The 20,515-nt window shown below is 42.2% G+C and overlaps 2 protein-coding genes across 8 annotated transcripts in view; one reads left to right on the top strand and one right to left on the bottom strand.

Moving 5' to 3' along the window:
- LOC311523193 (interferon-induced GTP-binding protein Mx1-like) overlaps positions 1-17,161 on the top strand; it is a 37,688-nt gene extending 20,527 nt beyond the window's left edge. For both annotated transcript variants that reach the window (XM_084632965.1, XM_084632966.1), the window contains exons 5-14: positions 206-360; positions 2,995-3,133; positions 3,579-3,777; positions 4,633-4,711; positions 5,675-5,797; positions 7,807-7,948; positions 10,865-11,023; positions 11,457-11,533; positions 12,547-12,804; positions 16,232-17,161. In XM_084632965.1, the coding sequence (XP_084489091.1) occupies positions 206-360; positions 2,995-3,133; positions 3,579-3,777; positions 4,633-4,711; positions 5,675-5,797; positions 7,807-7,948; positions 10,865-11,023; positions 11,457-11,533; positions 12,547-12,804; positions 16,232-16,465 (1,565 nt within the window). In that variant the 3' untranslated portion in view covers positions 16,466-17,161. The remainder of the gene's footprint in view (positions 1-205; positions 361-2,994; positions 3,134-3,578; positions 3,778-4,632; positions 4,712-5,674; positions 5,798-7,806; positions 7,949-10,864; positions 11,024-11,456; positions 11,534-12,546; positions 12,805-16,231) is intronic.
- Positions 17,162-18,637: 1,476 nt separating this feature from the next.
- Positions 18,638-20,515, bottom strand: part of TMPRSS2 (transmembrane serine protease 2) — a 62,594-nt gene continuing 60,716 nt past the window's right edge. For all 6 annotated transcript variants that reach the window (XM_084621566.1, XM_084621561.1, XM_084621562.1 and 3 more), the window contains one exon: positions 18,638-20,255. In XM_084621566.1, the coding sequence (XP_084477692.1) occupies positions 20,244-20,255 (12 nt within the window). In that variant the 3' untranslated portion in view covers positions 18,638-20,243. The remainder of the gene's footprint in view (positions 20,256-20,515) is intronic.

Here is a 20,515-nt window from a genome sequence, read left to right as displayed (position 1 = left end):
AGTGTATTCTTCAAGTTTTATTAAGGTTCAAATCCTGAAAAGGAGTCGATTGATTTCCATGGGATTTTTGCCTGGGCAGGATTGTGTCCCAAAATGCCTTTTTTTTTTTTTTTTAAAAGAAACAGGTGGCAACAGGGGCTTTTCAGTTCTGATATGTGCTGATCTAAACTTTGCTTTCCTTCTCTTTCCCTTTCCTCCTTTGTAGCCCAGGATGCAATGGCTGGTGAAGGAGTGGGCATTAGCCAGGAATTAATTTCCCTCGAAATTAGCTCTCCGAATGTTCCAGATCTGACACTGATTGATCTGCCAGGGATTGCTAGGGTGGCTGTAGGGAATCAGCCACAAGACATTGGAGAACAGGTAATGCAACATACATGTTCTGAGCTAGGAAACAGTTAAGTTACATTAGTGGAGATCTAATGAACAAATTATCTTAAACAGAAGGTTTTGCTGGAGGATCTAGACAATAATGTTCTATACAGTTCACTTAGCTCATAACCAGAATTAAAGATGTTGCAGATAACAGACAGGACAGTTATTGATGGAGGAAGTGCTGAAAAGAAGTGTGGTGGTCGCTTAGAATGAAACACATGCTGGTCAGCCCTACAGACAAAATTTAGCAAAAAGATAGGTCAAAACTAAAGAAATTTCTAAGAATATAAGAATGGCCATACTGGGTCAGACCAAAGGTCCATCCAGCCCACTATCCTGTCTACCAACAGTGGCCAATTCTAGATGCCCCAGAGGGTGTGAACCTAACAGGTAATGATCAAGTGATCTCTCTCCTGCCATCCATCTCCACCCTCTGATAAACAGAGGCTAGGGACACCATTTCTTACCTATCCTGGCTAATAGCCATGAATGGACTTAACCTCCATGAATTTATCCAGTTCTCTTTTAAACCCTGTTATAGTCCTAGCCTTCACAACCTCCTCAGGCAAGGAGTTCCACAGGTTGACTGTGTGCTGAGTGAAGAAGAACTTCCTTTTATTTGTTTTAAACCTGCTACCCATTAATTTCATTTGGTGGCTCCTAGTTCTTATATTATGGGAACAAGTAAATAACTTTTCCTTATTCACTTTCTCCACACCACTCATGATTTTATACACCTCTATCATATCCCCCCATATCTTTTCCAAGCTGAAAAGTCCTAGCCTCTTTAATCTCTCCTCATTTGGGACCCGTTCCAAACCCCTAGTCATTTTAGTTGCCCTTCTCTGAACCTTTTCTAATGCCAATATATCTTTTTTGAGATGAGGGGACCACATCTGTACACAGTATTCAAGATGTGGGCGTACCATGGATTTATATAAGGGCAATAAGATAGTCTCCGTCTTATTCTCTATCCCTTTTTTAATGATTCCTAACATCCCTTTTGCTTTTTTGGCTGCCGCTGCACACTGCGTGGAACTATCCACAATGGCAGGGGGAAAGGGCCCAGGCCATCAGTTGCCAGGAAACAGGGTGTCGGCCATTCTCTGTGTCCAGACTCCTGCACACACCGGCCCTCTAGGGCTCTGCAATGATCATACACCCTTACCCCACCACCTAGATACTTAAGAACTGCCTAGGGGAAACTGAGGCACCCCCATACTATTCAGAGGAAACATTAAGAAGAGTCCCACTTCATCACACAGAGGCCCTGGGGTTTTTTTACCTTCCTCTGCAGTGTGGGGCAAGGATCACTTGTTGGAGGATTCTCTGCACCTTGAAGTCTTTAAACCACGATTTGAGGACTTCAATAGCTCAGACATAAGTTAGGGGTTTGTTACAGGAGTTGGTGGGTGAGATTCCATGGCCTGCGTTGTGCAGGAGGTCAGACTAGATGATCATAATGGTCCCTTCTGACCTTAAAGTCTATGATACTGGGCTAGATGGACCTTTGGTCTATGACTCCAAGATCTTTCTCCTGATTTGTTGTAGCTAAATTAGCCCCCATTATATTGTATGTATAGTTGGGGTTATTTTTTCCAGTGTGCTTTACTTTACATTTATCCACATTAAATTTCATTTGCCATTTTGTTGCCCAGTCACTTAGTTTTGTGATATCTTTTTTTGAAGTTCTTCACTGTCTGCTTTGGTCTTAACTATCTTGAGCAGTTTAGTATCATCTGCAAACTTTGCCACCTCACTGTTTACCCCTTTCTCCAGATCATTTATGAATATGTTGAATAGGATTGGTCCTAGGACTGACTCTTGGGGAACACCACTAGTTACCCCTCTCCATTCTGAAAATTTACCATTTATTCCTACCCTTTGTTCCCTGTCTTTTAGCCAGTTCTCAATCCATGAAAGGATCTTCCCTTTTATCCCATGACAACTTAATATATGTAAGAGCCTTTGGTGAGGGACCTTGTCAAAGGCTTTCTGGTAATCTAAGTACACTATGTCCACTGGATCCCCCTTGTCCACATGTTTGTTAACTCCCTCAAAGAACTCTAATAGATTAATAAGACATGATCTCCCTTTACAGAAACCATGTTGACTTTTGCGTAACAATTTATGTCCTTTTTTTTCTTTTCATGAATTTCTCATTGAAAGGCAGACATTTTGCTTTCTTTTGAGAAGTACACTTTTGAGATAGATGTATTTAGCTCTACATTTTACCTGAACTTGACGTATAAATATAATCCAACTAGATTTTTTTTCTTAGCTGTGAATAGACGATAGCATTTGGTTGTCTCTAATGCAAGTAAAATATCATAAGAATATTCATCATTGAATAGATTGTGTTCCGGGCCTAGTAAAATTTTATGACCATTTCCCAAGGCTGACATAAAAGCAGTCTGTTCTGCGGCATGTACCACATTTGGATTACCTTTAGATAATCAGGCTGAATTCAGCCACTGACATTTGCACCTGAGCTTCTATTGTATGATTGTATCCATCGTGTGTATGACATTCCACCTAGTCAGATGATGAGCAGCCTGGCATCCAAAGCCATTTGTCACATCAAACTTTGCTGCATTTCTTTCTTACCATATTTTATTACAGATCAAAAAGCTAATTAAAAAATTTATTGCTAAGCAAGAGACTATAAATTTGGTAGTGGTGCCAAGTAATGTGGATATCGCAACAACAGAGGCACTGAAAATGGCTCAAGAGGTAGACCCTGATGGAGACAGAACTCTAGGTGAGACATACTTTTAAAAATACAAATGGGGGGAAGGTAGGTCATAGAGTTCTAATATTCTTCCCACCCTGCCCCAACCCTGCCAAGAGTTACCTGCTATGAGGAAAAAACAAGCTCTGTGGAATAACATGAATTTTGCACACCGATAAAAGGGAACGGATAGCTCAACTTGGGGCCCTACTGCCATTGATACTATGCCTATAAATATCTTGAAAACTGAAAACATTAAAAGTTAATATTGTAAAAGCTCTGCTATTCATTTGGTGTTCCTGGAAAAAGTGGGAGGAGATGCGGGGGGCGGGGAAACTTACAGCACAGCTGGAGAAGTCGCTTTAGTATACGCTGTCGGGAACAGTGCTGCATTGGGTGACCAGATACCCGCAATAGATCTTTCCCATCATTAATTCCTGTGCTTGTCTAATCTTCTCATCATATTACTTCACAGGGATCCTGACAAAACCAGATTTGGTGGACAGGGGAACTGAGTCATCAGTTGTTGATATTGTACGAAACCTTGTCATCCACCTAAGGAAGGGTTATAGGATTGTTAAATGTCGTGGGCAGCAAGACATTGATGACAAGCTCACCCTGGCCTCTGCAATCCAGAAGGAGAGAGAATTCTTTGAGCAGCATGAACATTTTAGGTAGTTTTCAAACAGTTAAAGGGCCTGATCCAAAGTCCATTGAGGTCAATGGAAAGATTCCTGCTCACTCCCGTCGGATTTGGGTTAGGCCCACAATGAGAATTATCCTCAAACTTAGCTTGGGGTGCTTGGGGTGGGGGTTTTCTTTCTTTGTTTTGCATTGTCTGTGTGGTAGTGTTTTCCAAAATGCAAGAAAGAGTTTACATGTCAACTAACTTCTCTTAAACTCAGCTTCTTTTCAGATTCAGGTTTGATTTAAGCCCTGATCCAGAAAACCATTTAAAAACATGCTGACCATTAAACTCTGAAGTAGTCCCAAAGGAGTCAAGTTAAGCACGTGCTTTAAAGTGCTTTGCTGGCTCAGGCATTCATGCATATTGTTCTATCCACTGGGAAGTATGGGGGGAAACTCACTCCCAGGAAAGATATGGTCTGTGTCAGGAGAACGCTCTCCTCCACAGATGATTGCTTTTCAGCATTTCAGTCATAAAGAGAATTTTTGAACCCAAAAGTCATTCTGAATCAGTATCCCTACCATATATAGCAGTACATACGTTCTTATAATACAGCAATAAAGGTGGATATTCTTACCTCATGACCTTTTTCTGACGTTATGGTTCCGAACCTTTTTCTGTTCTCAGTCTGTTCAGCAAACAGCTCATCGTTTCAAATCTAATCTTGCGCATGAGCAGACTTGGCAGGATGAAGTGCGGCCATGGCTGCACCTTCACGAGCATTCCCCTGCTTGATCAGAAGAAACTGTATTTACCTGCTTTGTGTTGCAGAGCTTGGGAAGACACTGCTCTCTTGTTCAGCAACTGCGAGGAATATTCATGTTCCTTAATTCTGTTTCAGAGTTCTTCTGGATGAAAACAAGGCCACTATCCCCATTTTGGCAGAGAAACTTACAAGTGAGCTTGTGGAACACATTAATGTAAGCGAACAAAGAAACCAAAAAAAAAAAGGACCCAGCCCTGCAGTTTTGGAGGACTGGGCCTGTGAACATTATTTCTATGAATAGCTTTAATTACCCTGCCTGATGGCAATCTGGAAGTACATGGTCCACTATACGGAGCCTTGGCTTGGTAGTCAGGTATAGAGCTGGGAGATTAATTGATTTTTCAGTTCAGCTGCCAAACCGGGGGTATAATCGGGGGAAATATTCATCTTGGTTCCAAAAATGTTTGGAATTTGTCAGTGAAGTAGAAGAGTCCAGCTCTTCCGCACCTGAAACTATCGGATCATATTCAGATAGTTTTGGGTCGACAGAAACTGCTTTATTCAGTGAATAAACTATTCTTTCAAAAATTTTACCCAGCGATAGTCAGTTGGCCAGTATTCGATTCTCAGCTTTGCAGCTGACCTCCTGTTTAACCATGGGCAAATCACGTAATCTCTCCATGACTCAGTGTTCCTGTCTTTAAAGTAGGGATTCTGATACTTGCTTTCTTTTGTAAAGCGCTTTGAGATCTATGGATGAATAGTGCTAACTAGAGCGAACTGTTATCATCACTGACAACTTTTGGAAGCCTGAATAATTTATACAGAGTGAATATGAAATATTTCAGATACTATGTGTGCTTTTGTAAACAACTGTTCAGTAAGAATGAAAAGGTTGCTAAGATGCACTGGTTCTCTAACTAGGATGCTGTACTAGACCAGCAGAGCAACACTGCTTTTTTTTAATGTAAGAGAAGCACCGAAGAACACCACTCTTTAAACCTTCCCCATTCTTTTCTCAGTACAGGCAGTGTTGGTTTAGACTTCAGAGCATACCTGGACGTTTAAGGGCCGTGCAAGATTCATAAAGCTCCATGTCACACTCTGAAATGTTCTATTTCTTTCAAAGAATGGAATTGTCCAAACTGTACAAGTATTGATGTTTTTTCTCCCCTAGAAATCTTTGCCTGTTTTAGAAGAGCAAATAAACATTCAACTCCAAAAAGCAACTGAAGAGTTACGCAAATATGGCAAAGGCACACCAAAAGCAGAAGGCGAGAAGTTATTTTTCCTAATAGATGTAAGTATAAATATGTATTTGGTTGTGTGGCACGGCAAAGAGAGCTGAACAAGTCCTAAACTTTCCTGATTTTGATAAGCTCAAGAATTTCAAAGGGAACAAATTCATTTCTGCCATCAACATTTTGTAGGGCTTTCATTGCTTACAACACGCATAAGTGCATCCCTGGATTTAAACCATGGATGCTCTTGGCTCAATGTGTCCAGTTTCATGATGTATTTTGCCCAAAAGATTCACAGGACTTAGAGAAGTGGATATAAAATAACAGACTTACACACACATTCTCTTACCCAAGCTTAACCTCTCTGTCCACGGCTTAGGCAGGTCTGGTTTTTGCCCCGTCTTTGAGTTGGGAGAACCAGTCTACACTGCTTGCAACAAGCTTCCTCTGCCTCTGACTGAGACCTCTCAAACTGTCAGGTGTTTTACAGACACTCTCAGGGCCACCCCGCCCCTGTCACTTGAAGTCCCCTCCCTTTGATACAGTCTGTGAGGTCTCAGCTTTGGCAAAACAAAACCTGTTAATTTCACTGGCATCTGGAAGTAGCATCTCCCAGTAATGGCCCCATTGCTCTCTTAGCTGTTATGAAGGTGTGTACCTGAAACTGTCTGATCAGTTAATCCTAGTTTTGTTTTCTGCCTAGGCCAATCCCCAAATCCAGTCTGATTTAAACCTTTGAGTTCAAGCAGGCAGCAAAACAAAATGGAACAGGAAACCCAGGTCAAACATAATATTCAGTAGAAATAACACAGACAGTGAGCTCCTGAGAAAGCCACGGTCTTTGGTCACATAATTTTAGTTTCAGGGTAACGCAGGATAGGGGAAGCTTAGATTAGTACATTTACTCAAAGGTATTAATTTTTATATCCACATATCTAGCTGGCCCCCAACAGAACCACATCTCTCAGTATGAAAAATAAAACTAACAAAAGTGGGATAACGTAGGGCTGCTTCTACCCAGCCTCACGATTGTCATCTGGCCCCTCTTGGTCTGTGTGGAAAATTGTTACTGCTAATTGTTGTGATGGCTGCTCAGTGGTCTGTAGGAAATGAGTTGGTGGTCTCAGCAGTTCTCAGTGAACTCCACAGTAAGGAAGAAATTGGTCACGCTCTCAGCAAAGAAACCAAGGACTAAATGAACCCTGAGAATGAACTACCCCTCCAGAACAGGCTGAGGCACATGGACTGAATGATGATGAAGAAGCTCATACATCTAATGTTCTGGCTGATAACTAGACAACTTCAGACTCAAAGGCTGCCAGGAACAGTACATTTAAAAAAACAAAACAAAAAACCACGAACAAGTTTTTCAAAAGTAAGTGTTTAAAATTAGGTACCCCAAGCCACATATAGGCACCCAAACAAATGGTCTGATTTTCAAAATGCTGGGCACCCACCCATGGCCAAGAAAATCAGGCCACTTATATAGGTGCCTGAATCTGGATTTAGGAGCCTAGATATAGGCACCCATTTCTGAAAATCTTGGCTGATATTAGATCAGCTTTTAGGGTAAAGAGAAAGGGACAAAGGAGGTGAATTAAGATTTAGGTTGGGATTTTCGAAAGCACCAAAGTGAGTTAGCAGCACAAATCCCACGGACTTGTAGAGCAGTTCAACGCTGGACAGAACTTGGTCAATATGACATTATAGCGTTCCATGGTTACGTCTCAGTGATTTCCATAACACACGTCCTCAGTTTACAAATATATGGTTGTCGTTTTTCTAACTGCCAGGCCTGTAATCTCAACCTGGGATCTGCAAGTCAAGATAGATGCTTTTCTTTTTGAATGTTCCCCCAGTAATATAGGTTCTGCAGACAAAAGTAGGCCCTCAGCATTGATACCTGTGTACATTGTACCTGTACCTTCATTGGCTTTGCATAAATCTAACTGATTGGAATTTAATAAAAGATTGCCTAGATCCACAAGGAAAATAGAATCAAATTCACTCTTGCTTAGCTATGCTGCCTTTACAGAACTCAGGGTGTTTTTTTTCAATCTCATTACAGAAAATCAAACTGTTTAATCAAGACATCGTGAGTTCAGTGGCAGGAGAAGAAAAGTTGTTTGAAAATGAAATTAGACTGTTCACAAAAATCCGCACAGAGTTTCAAAAATGGGGGAAGATACTTGATGGCAGTGCATTGACTGGTAAGTACCGGGGCTTGCCTGCGAAGCTGCTATGAAATACTCATCTTCACTCATTTTGACTGAAGTTGTAATACAGCTAATCAATCATGTTAATGAAACTAAAAACTTGAAGTGATGAGAACTTATCTACCAAGATCCCCAGCTGATGTGAACTCACATAGCTCCATTGAAATCAGTGGATTCCCCCCATTTCCACTGAAGTCAATGGTGCAAGGACAATTTCACCAGCTGACAATATGCCCTTGATTCTCTGAATAACGTGTTTAAAAGATTTTTTTTAAAGTCTAGACGCAGCAATTTATGAGTAATAAAATAACGACCTAAAGAACACCCATGTTTCCCAGATAACCCAGTCTGCTAATTGCTTACTGAATCCAGATCTAAAAGGAGAAGAATGTCTCACAGAAATTGAAGTTTAAGATCAGCTCAAAACATTTCTAAAACTCTCCGAATACCTATTAATTCTTCGTCTTGGTCAACACGTAGCACACATTTCTGTCGAGCGGCCCCTATTGCTACACGTTTTTAGCTGTCCGTGCATATCTACATAAACATCGCTAAATGTAATTCTAAAGGAATAGTTCCAAAATGTGTGCAGGGGTACATGTCACTGAGGGGCAACTACATGTAGACACAGGTGTATTCTATTGTCTAATCTGTCCTGTCCCACCGCATACCCAGAGCCAGTTAATCTAAAGGTATTAGGTGAGTGAAAAAAGTAGGAAAACAGGTGGAAAGAGGAGATAGCAGGTGAACAAAAACACAGGAAAAATAGAAGAGGAGAAAACAACTAAAAACCAGTTTCTTTATGATGTTACTTATTCCCTTTGAGAATCAGTTGATGCGCTTGTGTGTGTCAATAGGAGGTGCACTTGCATTGCAAGTAAAATGGAAATAATGATACTTCTGCCTTCCTTTAGAAAGTAATTTGAGATCTACCCATGAAAAGAACCGTGTATGAGGCAGGTATTATTGTTTATATAGCTGAAGTCATTGCAAGGAAAGTTCATCTAACAGTTCTAGTTGCAAATCATCAGAGAGCTGGAATACATATTAAAAATAGCAGATAAATGGAACAGACAATACTTTTACTAAATTATTCAGGTTTTTGGGCTTCCTATTGTAAAGTACATTGGAAGATGTTTTTCTCGTTGACTGATTAATTTTACAAACCCCTACGTACCTTCCTTCTAAAGTTTTGCCTCTTAAACTCCAGTCTATTTGATACAAACTACCCCGCAATTTTTTTGCAGTGTTTAATGATAAGCCCATACGTTTCTGGAATCTCTTGGAACTGGTAGGAGGAATGGTCCTTAAGAATTGAATGAGGCGCTACCTGTGCACCTCCTGCCTCCAGTCATGCATGATTATGGTGGATAGGAAGCTGGCTAGATTGTCGGGCTCAACGGGTAGTGACCAATGGCTCTATGTCTAGTTGGCAGCCGGTATCAAGTGGAGTGCCCCAAGGGTTGGTCCTCGGGTCGGTTTTGTTCAATATCTTCATAAATGTTCTGGAGGATGGTGTGGATTGCACCCTCAGCAAGTTTGCAGGTGACACTAAACTGGGAGGAGAGGTAGATACGCTGGAGGGCAGGAATGGGATACAGAGGGCCCTAGACAAATTAGAGGATTGGGCCAAAAGAAATCTGATGAGGTTCAGCAAGGACAAGTGCAGAGTCCTGCACTTAGGACGGAAGAATCCATGCACCGCTACAGACTACAGACTGAATGGCTTGGCAGCAATTCTGCAGAAAAGGACCTAGGGGTTACAGTGGACGAGAAGCTGGATATGAGTCAACAGTGTGCCCTTGTTGCCAAGAAGGCCAATGGCATTTTGGGATGTATAAGTAGGGGCATTGCCAGCAGATCGAGGGACATGATCATTCCCCTCTATTTGACATTGGTGAGGCCTCATCTGGAGTACAGTGTCTAGTTTTGGGCCCCACACTACAAGAAGGATGTTGAAAAATTGGAAAACGTCTAGCGGAGGGCAACAAAAATGATTAGGGGACTGGAACACATGACTTATGAGGAGAGGCTGAGGGAACTGGTATTGTTTAGTCTGCAAAAGAGAAGAATGAGGGGGGATTTGATAGCTGCTTTCAACTACCTGAAAGAGGATGGCTCTAGACTGTTCTCAGTGGTAGCTGATGACAGAACAAGGAGTAATGGTTACAATTTGCAGTGGGGGAGGTTTAGGTTGGATATTAGGATAAACTTTTTCACTAGGAGGGTGGTGAAGCACTGAAATGGGTTACCTAGGGAGGTGGTGGAATCTCCTTCCTTTGAAGTTTTTAAGGTCAGGCTTGACAAAGCCCTGGCTGGGATGATTTAGTTGGGGATTGGTCCTGCTTTGAGCAGGGGGTTGGACTAGGTGACTTCCTGAATACTGATATTCTATGATTCTGCTACAATTTCTAAATCCACTCATGATCAATCAATATTGGACACCTTTTAAAGCACTTGTACTTGTGGATGCGAGGTACACGTATCAAAAAGGGGAACAAATATTATTTAGGAAAGTAAATTTCTCCAGTGTTGACAATGTTTTAGTGATGGTCTGAGTTTACTAGAAGGTCTAGAATAGACTTCCTTATTTGTGGCAGTTTTTCAGCTGCTGAAAAGATATCAGACTGATAGGAACATGGGCCAGTAGTCTGATCCAGTACAGCAACTCCTGTTTCCATTAGTTTATATGGTCATCTCAGTGACTGAAATGGTTCATTCTTAAAAGTCGTAACAGCATATTTTGGCTCAGTTCTACGGAAATCAACTTGCTTAAATGACCAGCTGTGTATTAGTTCTTCCAGTCAAGTGTCTTTAGAAAAAAGAACTAAACTTCTTTTAAATCCATTTTTTTTAATAAATTCATTGGATTTAGTGTATTTAAATATTGCTGTTGTTTTAATGTTATAGTTAGGAAATCTATACAAGATGAAGTGTGGAGATTTGAAAAACAGTATCGTGGAAGAGAGCTCCCAGGGTTTGTCAGTTACAAGGCATTTGAGACTATTGTAAGACAGCAAATCATGGTACTAGAAGAACCAGCTATTGAGATACTGAAGAAAGTAAATGGTGAGTTTCATTTACTAAGCTTACCCTAAGTTTCGGAAATATTGGTTTGTCTATATTTTGGTTGACATGGCAAGAGCCATATCTTGGCTGCTTCAGGCAGGGGAAAATGAATCTGAATCAAACCAGTTTCAAGCCCTGAGACAGATCTCTAGACCTCAATCCTCTATGCCTGGCCTTCAGACTTTGAAAGTATAAATTCCTAAATGGACAGTATTTCTGAAAAAGTTAGAAATCGACCACGATAGTAAAATGAAAGATCATCATAGGTATGACAAGGAGGGATTAAAAATTGCATTGATGAAGCATAGCTCCATGGTAGTGTCATTTGGATAGATATGGTGAATGACCAGTTTTCACAAATCTTGTACTACCAGTAGTTCAGTAATCACGTTTATACTGCTACCTTTATTTTATGTCTCTTTTCTCCCCTCAGAACTTGTCCGAGAATCTTTTACAGAACTTGCCAAAGATCATTTTAAGGATTTTCACAATCTTAACAGAGCTGCTAAGGTGAGACACCACATGCTGCTCAGAGAACAAAAAAAAAAAATTATTAAAGATCTGGAAATCATGACCTATGAGGAAAGATTGATTAAAATTGGGTTTGTTTAGTTTGGAGAAGAGAAGACTGAGGGGGACATCATAAGTTTTCAAGTACATAAAAGGTTGTTACAAGGGCAAAGATGAAAAATTGTTCTCCTTTTCTCCGAGGATAGGACAAGAAGCAATGGGCTTAAATTGCAGCAAGGGAGGTTTAGGTTGGACATTAGGAAAAACTTCCTAAACGTCAGGGTAATTAAGCTCTGGAACAAATTATTGAGAGAAGCTACGGAATCTCTGTCATCTGAGGTTTTTGGAACAGATTACACAAACACCTGTCAGAAATAGTCTATTTATTATGTAGTCCTGCCTTGAGTGCAGGGGACTGGACTAGATGACTTCTTGAGGTCCTTTCCAGTCTGACACTGCTATGACTTTATGTAACCTGATATAAGACCAGCAGTACTGAATGGCATAATATATTGTATATAGAACTACATGTTACTCCTTCACTCTTGATCAGTCACTTGTTTGATAGTTGCACCTTAAAGCAACTTGTGGAGATTACTGCAGACATATCACCTTAATGAATACGTTGAGACTGAATACAGCATCAGCAATCACTACATGCTGTATCAGAACATATCGAATGATCCCTTCAATATTTCCCCTGCCCTACAAACCCATCCCTAGGGGGGTTTCTCACATAGTTGGCAGCACAAACACTCCTCTGTTGTTCATACTTAGGGAACTCAAGCAGCAGGCTTTTGGCTGTCCCTGTCCACAAGTGTAATGGGGACACAGAACAATGTGGCCTCTCCTGCCCATTGACACAGAACCAGAATCTAGCACTTACCCTGTGCTCTTGAGAACCCTGTGACACCATGTTACATGTCGCATAGGGTTGGTCCTGTACTCACCTGTACCACCTGTTGTTTAGTGGTTTTTGATAGTTTTCTTTCCCCCTCCCAATCCCTTTACAGGACAAAATTGAAGACATTAGAGACAAACAAGCACAGGAAGCCGAAACAATGATCCGAGTCCAGTTTAAAATGGAGCGGCTTGTATACTGCCAGGACAATGTTTACAGCCAAGACTTAAAAATTATCAGGGAAGAAACACCAAAGGAAGCAGCCAACAGTCTGAAACCAGCCTCCTCAGTTTTCAATTTGGGAACTGTTCCAACCCAGAACGACTCTGCCATTAAGGAAATGGCTTATCACCTGGAGGCATACTTCAGTGTGAGTTTATGGATTCCTACCACAGCAGTTTTTATTCCATTCCAAATCCTTCAGCATGTACTAATACTGTTCCCTTTGCAGACAATAGGAAAAATGTATCTCTTTGTTTTCAGTTTAAGAAAACACTGGTACCATTTATAAGGCAAATAACACCCCCCCCACACACACCCCCACCCCCTATGTCCATGGATAACATCTTTTTGCATTAACTGGAATTTTGAACAGCCGATGCAAAATGTCTGTGGGCAAATTCAGAAGTGATGTGAGTATCAGATCAGAAGTATCAATGTACAGAATCATTATGTAGGTGTAGTCACAGGCTGAGTGCGTAGCAGAGGCCTGCTTCATCCTGCATCTGCCTTTTGATTGAGGTAGACTTATGGCAGGAAAAGCAGTTTTCAAATTACACCAACTTTCAACTTAATGACAAAATTCATGCCACCTCTGAATTTAGCCCTACATCAACTCAGAAATTAAGGTCCTGATTTTTAGGTGAGCCATAGCCTGGTTTGCAGCGATGCACCACTGGCAAAATTCAAGTGCAATGGCACAAAAATGGATGCATGTGTAGATACAAATCAGTGCATTCATAATACTAGAGGCAGTTATTGAACAACCAGGCCTCTGTTCTCTCCCCGAGAACAAAATGGAAACTACATGTAGCTCCTGTTATTAGAAGTGGTTATGTTAGCAGTAGATGTTATGAGGTAGGATGAAAAGGCAAAAGAGAACTTGCTTTTACATCATCTCTCACATATTTACAGTATCCTAAAGTGCTTCACTTGGCAATAGGTTAAATAACACTAGAACAGTGAATCTGCAGCAAAGAGTCGTTAGACACTCAGCATAGGGTTGGCAGGTGTCCAGTTTTCAACTGGAATGCCTGGTCAAAAAGGAACCCTGGAAGCCCTGGTCAGCACTGCTGACCGGGCCATTAAAAGTCCAGTCGGTGGCTCAGTTGGGCTAAGGCAGGCTCCTCATACCTCTCGGAAGGCAGCAGCATGTTCCTCCTCTGGCGCCTGGGCTTAGAGACAGCCAGGGGGCTCCGCATGCTGCCTCAGCCCCAAATGCCAGCTCTGCAGTTCCCATTGGCCAGGAACTGCGGCCAGTGGGAGCTGCAGGGGCAGTGCCTGCGGAGGGGGAGAGTTCAGAATGCCTGGCCGCACTTCTGCATAGGAGCCAGTGGGAGGATGTGCTGCTGCTTTCGGGAGCTGCCCAGAGCCTACACCCCCTCCCATGCCAGAGCTCTGATCCCCCTCCCACCCTCTGAACCCCTCAATCCCAGCCCAGAGCACCCTCCGGCACCCCAAACCCCTCATCCCCAGCCCCACCAGAGCCCGCACCCCTAGTTGGAGCCCTCACCCCCCTCCCGCATCCCAACCCCCTGAGTCAGCCCGGTGAAAATGAACAAGTGAGTGAGTGTGATATGAGAGAGAGACAGAGGGAGGGGGATGGAGTGAGCAGGGGTGGGGCCTTAGAGGAGGGGCGGGGCAAAGATGTTCAGTTTTGTGCGAGTAAAAAGTTGGCAACCCTAAATCAGCAACATTTTCAAGAGACCCTATACAGTTAAATACCATCAATTTTCCGGTTTGTCACTTCTGATAATGGCATTTAAACACCTAAATACTCTTGGAAAATTTTACCCTTAGCTTGATGATTTGAAAGGAGAAATGTTGGGCAACAGACTGAGATTTCTCACAAGTGTCCTTCATTTAAGTTTCCTCTGCCAGTCAGTCATCTTGAATAGCTTGTCTGAATTATAAATTGCTGCCTCTGTTGTACTCTGATTTGTTAGATTAAGAGGGAACTAGCTCAGTAAAAAGCAGTTAGCTTTCATGGTTCTAAATAAGTGATCAAAGCCCCAGGTTGACATCCTTTAAGGCTCGGGCATAGTACTAAGGCAGCCCTGTACTTCACCGGACTAGTACAAATAAGTTCTAGATACTGGGAGTTGACTTTGGGCTGTGCCCATTAGACTGCTTGTGCCAGACGGGTTGATTATGTTAAAGGGATTCAAGCTAGAATCCTACGATTTGAAGTTCGTGATAGTACCTTAGGTTTTGTCCTGCATAATTACTTATGGGCCACTCCATTACTACCCTCAGCAGTTTGTGAAAGCAGGTCAGCCACACGCTATGGCTTCTGTGGAAGGAGTTTTCTTTACAACAGTACAGTAACTCCTTGCTTAATGCTGTAGTTATGCTCCTGGAAAATGCTACTTTAAGTGAAACGATGTTAAGTGAATCCAATTTCCTCATAAAAACGAATGTAAATAAGGGGAGTTTAGGGTCCAGGGAAATTTTGTGTGTGTCTGTCTGTGTGCGCACACGCACACACTAAGTTTTGAGCAAACAATTGAATACTTACACAGCAGTGATGTTTGTGAAGCTTGGTTGAGGTGGTGGAGTCAGAGGGTGGGATATTTCCCAGAGAATGCCTTACTGCTTAATGATGATCTAGCACTCAGCTGAGCCCTCAAGGGTCAATACGTTGTTGTTAATGTAACCACACACTCTACAAGGCAGCACGAATGGAGGGAGGGGAGACAGCATGGCAGAGAGAGACAGAGACACGCACATTGCCCCTTTAAGGATGCTGACCCCACTGTAAGTACATTGCCTTTTTAAATAGATCAGCAAGTTGAGGCAGCTGCTGCCAACAAGCTCCCTCCATCCTTAGCCCTGCGTGTCCCACCATGCTCTGTGGAGATGGGGGGCAGGAGTGGGGGGAGGGGGACACGCTGACATCAGCACCCCTCTTCCCCCGCATCCGCGCAGAGCAAGCAGGAGGCTCCCAGGCAGAGGGCAGGAGCAGCACATGACAGTGGGGAGAGGGACAGCTGAACTGCCCAGCAATTGACAGCCTGCTGGGTGGCTGCCGCACAGGGAACTTAGGGGAGCTGATCGGGGGGCTGCCGGGCCACCCTGGTTCTAAGCCCCCACCTGCTAGCTCCACAGGGCTGCTCTTTCTGCAAGCAGTGGACAAAGCAGGCGGCTGCCAAACATTATAAGGGAGCATTGCGCAGCTTTAAACGAGCATGTTCCCTAATTGAGCAGCAACATAACAATGTTAACACTTACAGTAACTCCTCACTTAATGTGGTCCTGATTATTTACAGGATGGCGCTCTGCTGGCAAATGTCAGCATTAATTAGGTTATACAAGTAGACTGGTCTGTCTTGTGTTTATGCTCCTGAGAAAACTTGTGGTTGAAATTAGCAGCGCATCTCATTCATGTTTTCAAATGGGATTAAAAAGGAAAAGTTGCATCTCAGCTGTCTGAACCATTTCCAGACTAATTCATGAAGATACCCACTGGAACAATCACTTGACACAGAATGTTGTAGCTTCTTACTGAATTTCGCTAGAGAGCCCTTCCCATGTCCTCTCTTTGATAGGCATGTTTTACAATCATCTTCTATTTTCAGAGTGCAGGTAAACGTCTCTCCAGCCAGATTCCTCTGATCATCCAATTCTACATCCTTCAGGACTTTGGAGATAAATTACAGAATTCAATACTGCAACTTTTACAAGAAAAAGAAAAATTGAACTTCTTTCTTCAGGAACGGAAAGATACTGCCGATCGGAGGCAGTTTCTGAGTGGACGAATTGATCGTCTGACACGAGCTCGCTTTTGCTTAATAAAATTTTCTGTGCTGTAGCCTCTCTGCTTGAAATGGTCTGTTTCAAATGTCAGTTCTTGGTACTGAAAAGACCCATAGCAGAGCTTTGTATAACCCGTTAGAAATTGTGCATCTGTCTACATTGGCCTTAAAAACCGAATGAACTAATTCAAAATTTAGCTAAATCACATAATTGCTTTAACATCATCAGTTATGTGTGTGTCACATGTTGATCTGTGAACCATTTTATTTTTAAAGTCTTGTTTTAGTTAGTTTAGTGTATAACATTATGAATTTCTTATGCTTCCGCGTAATTACGTTGCTACTGCGAAACATTCTGCATATGTTCATTTTAACAAGTGAGGACATGAGCTCTCTGGTACAGACCATACAACCTTCAGTAGGCAAATGAATTAAACTATATTGCAGTCAGAGACTGAACCAAAAGTGTAAGTATATTTTAAATGTGTGCTTTCTTACTCACTTTTTTGGTTGTGTTCTTCCACACGCTTTATTTCAGCCATGGAAACTAGTTAGTCTATTTTAACATTTTGGAAGTATGGTACATATTTAAAAAAAAGAAAGGTAAATGTCACTTTGCAAGTGTAGTGTGAAGATATAAAGTTGTTAGATGCTGGATCCGGTGTATGTGTTTGACACCTGATGTCCTGGCCCAATCACTGGCAAATAAACTAATCCTAATGTGGCTCAATAAATAATGAGTTGTTTCTGTGAGTGTGTACTGTAATTATGCTTCTGTGAAACTCTACAAGTACAGAATGAGTTTTAATAAGGTGACTGAGGTTGACACTATCAGACAGTTCAATAGTCTACCCAAAGGGGTGGTAGAGAAGTATACATAGCTCAGGTGGACCTGTGTTTGTTAGCCACCATGGAAGAGCTGAGGGGCAAATGGGCATAGACTGACCTATCTTTAGTGTTCACTACAGCTGTGTGGTGTGGAAACTTTCTTGGCCCTACTCAGCTCCAGAAACTGAAGTTTCTATTTATAAAAAGAGGTACATTACTCTGCTGCTATTCAGTCAACAGTAATGTGGGCTTGTAATCTTAAAAAGAAAAAAGAAAGTAACACTTTTGGACACACAAGTTTTCTCTGGTTAAACTTCAAGTTATCTTTCATTCAGTAGTGAATTTGGTGAATACTTTTCTTTCAAGTATCATCGGAACACAGCATGTGCCTGTTACAACTAAAGATAGGTCCAGTACTGACTCAAATCCAACCTTCTATCCATCAAAGTAGCAAAATACATAGTTCCCCTCAGCCCTTACTGCCTTTAAAATGAGCTTCCTTGCCACTTGTAAGTCCACTGATCCAGTATCACTAAAATTGTCCTTCCCACTGAAGTTATTTGGCAGTGGGGGTACTCAGCACTTCTGAAAATCAAGCCAAGTAACTTGTTTAAAGGACTACCAGGAAGCTTGCTGAAAGATTGGAGGGAAGAAAAAAAAAAAAAAACAGTTCCCTTTGGTGCCCCTTCTTGTGCTTAAATCAGAAGATATCCTTCATCTCTGAGGCTCTCAAGGTGCTTTATAGCAGGGGTGGGCAGACTTTTTGGCCTGAGGGCCACAGCAGGGTGTGAAACTGTATGGAGGGCTGGGTAGGGAAGGCTGTGCCTCCCCAAACAGCCTGGCCCCTGCCCCCTGACCGCCCCCCTCAGAACCCCTGACCCATCCAACCCCCCCCACCCCCGCTCCTTGTCCCCTGACCCCCCCACCCTTAACCACCCCCTGGGACCCCACCCCCTATCTAACCCCCTTTGTTCCCCCCACAACGTCCACCCCATCCAACTGCCCCCCAGAACCCCCTGCTCCATATCCAACCCCCCAGCCCCCTTACCATGCCACTCAGAGCAGCATGTCTGACAGCTGCGCCGCCTGGCCAGAGCCAGACACGCTGCCGCACTGCCCTGCAGAAGCGCGCAGCCCCGCCACCCAGAGTGCTGCCCACGCAGCAGCATGGCTGCAGTGGAGGGGAAACAGCGGGGGATGGGCCGGGGGCTAGCCTCCTGGGCCAGGAGCGCAGGGGCCGGGCAGGACAGTCCCGTGGACCTTCATGTGGCTCACGGACTGTAGTTTCCCCACCTCTGCTTTATAGACTTTCAGTCAGACAAAAAGATTGAAGGAGGTAGAAATGCCATAATAAATTACTGCAAGGAGAAATGATTTGTAAAAGATTTATTAGTTGTACCACTTGTGTGCAAGACAACTGCATTTGTTTTCTTAATGTATACCAAAACAAGACAAAATTTCTTGCTATTTTAAAAACAAAAAACATCATTCCCCAAAAGAGATTTGTCATTCCTATAAAAAGTGACTCATTATGGCCTTTATCCCCCCCATGAACATTCTAGCCTTTACAACCATTTTAAAAATATTAATTAAGTGGCACTCTGATATATAACAGATTATGGTTCCAAAACTGAAGTAGAAATTTCTCCAACTCAAGCTTTGGGAATTAAGGTACCATTAAGTAACAGCAAACGTGATCATTTCACTCCCTTAGAATTGGAGAGCACATAAAGCAAGAGAGACATACTGAGTCATTACTTTTGGTCAATTTGTCAGAGCCATACCAGTCTCTTTTCATACACATCCAGAATTAGAGCATTTTATTTTTCCTCTCCTAGAACATTAAAATCATCAGACTTATGTGAAAGGTTATTGGCTTTGTTTTTTGTTTTGTTTTTCAAAAAAAGCTTAAGTGATTGGTCTCCTGCTAAAATAGCTACATGGACATGTACAGAGAACTTTCTATGGAATTAAAAGCCAGATTCCTTTAAAACTGAGGTAGTCATGTGTTTAAGTGGAAATGGGGTTGGTTGTGTTTTTTCTTGCATCTCTGATTTCAACACTTTCCAAGCCTTCCATACCTACACTTCGATCACAGAGAACGACTACATGGCAGGCAGCTGCACAGCAAAGCTTTGTTCTTTGCATTTCAAAGAGGAGGGTTCTCACAGTCAGTTAGCGGCTCCCCGCTCATAAAACTGAGCATGCTACTGGTACACAGTGTCCTGCCACAAGCCGGAAGAGCTGTTCTGTGCTGGCTAGCTTTAGAACAGTAGTTACCGTATTTCTCCTGCATGCTAGATGTGGGACCCAGGAAAGGTAACTGTGAAGAACAATGGCACATTTTCAATTACCAAGCTAAACACTGATCCTATTTATGTTGGGGTAAATCCAAAGAGATCAGCCTGGCTGTTACTGCACCTGTAAAGATCCTGAGGATTTTTAACTACCTGAATATATGCCAAGACATCTCTCCTTGCCTCTACTCTCCAATGCACGAAACAGCTTCCCTTCACCTATAATGCCAAGACTGACATTTGCCATGTGTTTTCCTCTTTAAGTCACCAGCTAGGACCCCAGAGATTCATATTTACACCACTACTTACATTTACATTAAATTATGCCAGTAAAGCAAGTGTCAAACCACCTTGCTTGTAATTGAAACAGTGATTATTTCAGTTACAAATGTGATTACGGAAAACCCTATAAACTCGGAAGCTACAAAACTAAAGGAACAGGTCAGTTACCAGTTGACAGCAACTTTGTGCCACCAGACATCATAATGAGAAAGGTGCTTGTTGTGAGTCTTCTACTTCATTAAATAGATCAGTCACTGCAGCCAGCACAGAACTGAGTGTGCAAAACTTCAGGTTATTTGCAAGTAGTAAAAAAATTGTAAGGACCTAGAAATTCTTTTTAAAAGTACATAATAAGGTAGCCAAGAAAGCCTTAGTTCCATTTAGGATTGTTCTTGAAAATGATTCAGCACGAATGGCAGATACCATGATCATCTATTTGCCTGTTTAAAAAAAAAAAAAAAGTGGTGAGTATCATATGTCTCAGTTTTCTCAATCACTTGACATGATGAGAGCCAGATAATGGCTCTCAAGGTCATTAAAAATGTGATGTTATTTTTCATAATATGAATAATGGGAATTTGGAATATTAAATGGTGAGTTCTCTCTAACTCAAAGTCTTTAAATCATGATTTGAGGACTTCAGTAACTCAGCCATAGGTTAGGGGTCTATTACAGGGCTGGGTGGGTGAGGTTCTATGGC

This window comes from Lepidochelys olivacea (assembly GCF_965140295.1).
Source record: "Lepidochelys olivacea isolate rLepOli2 genome assembly, chromosome: 1".
In the NCBI taxonomy this organism is placed as follows: domain Eukaryota; kingdom Metazoa; phylum Chordata; order Testudines; family Cheloniidae; genus Lepidochelys; species Lepidochelys olivacea.
This window is presented reverse-complemented; position numbering and strand designations above follow the sequence as displayed.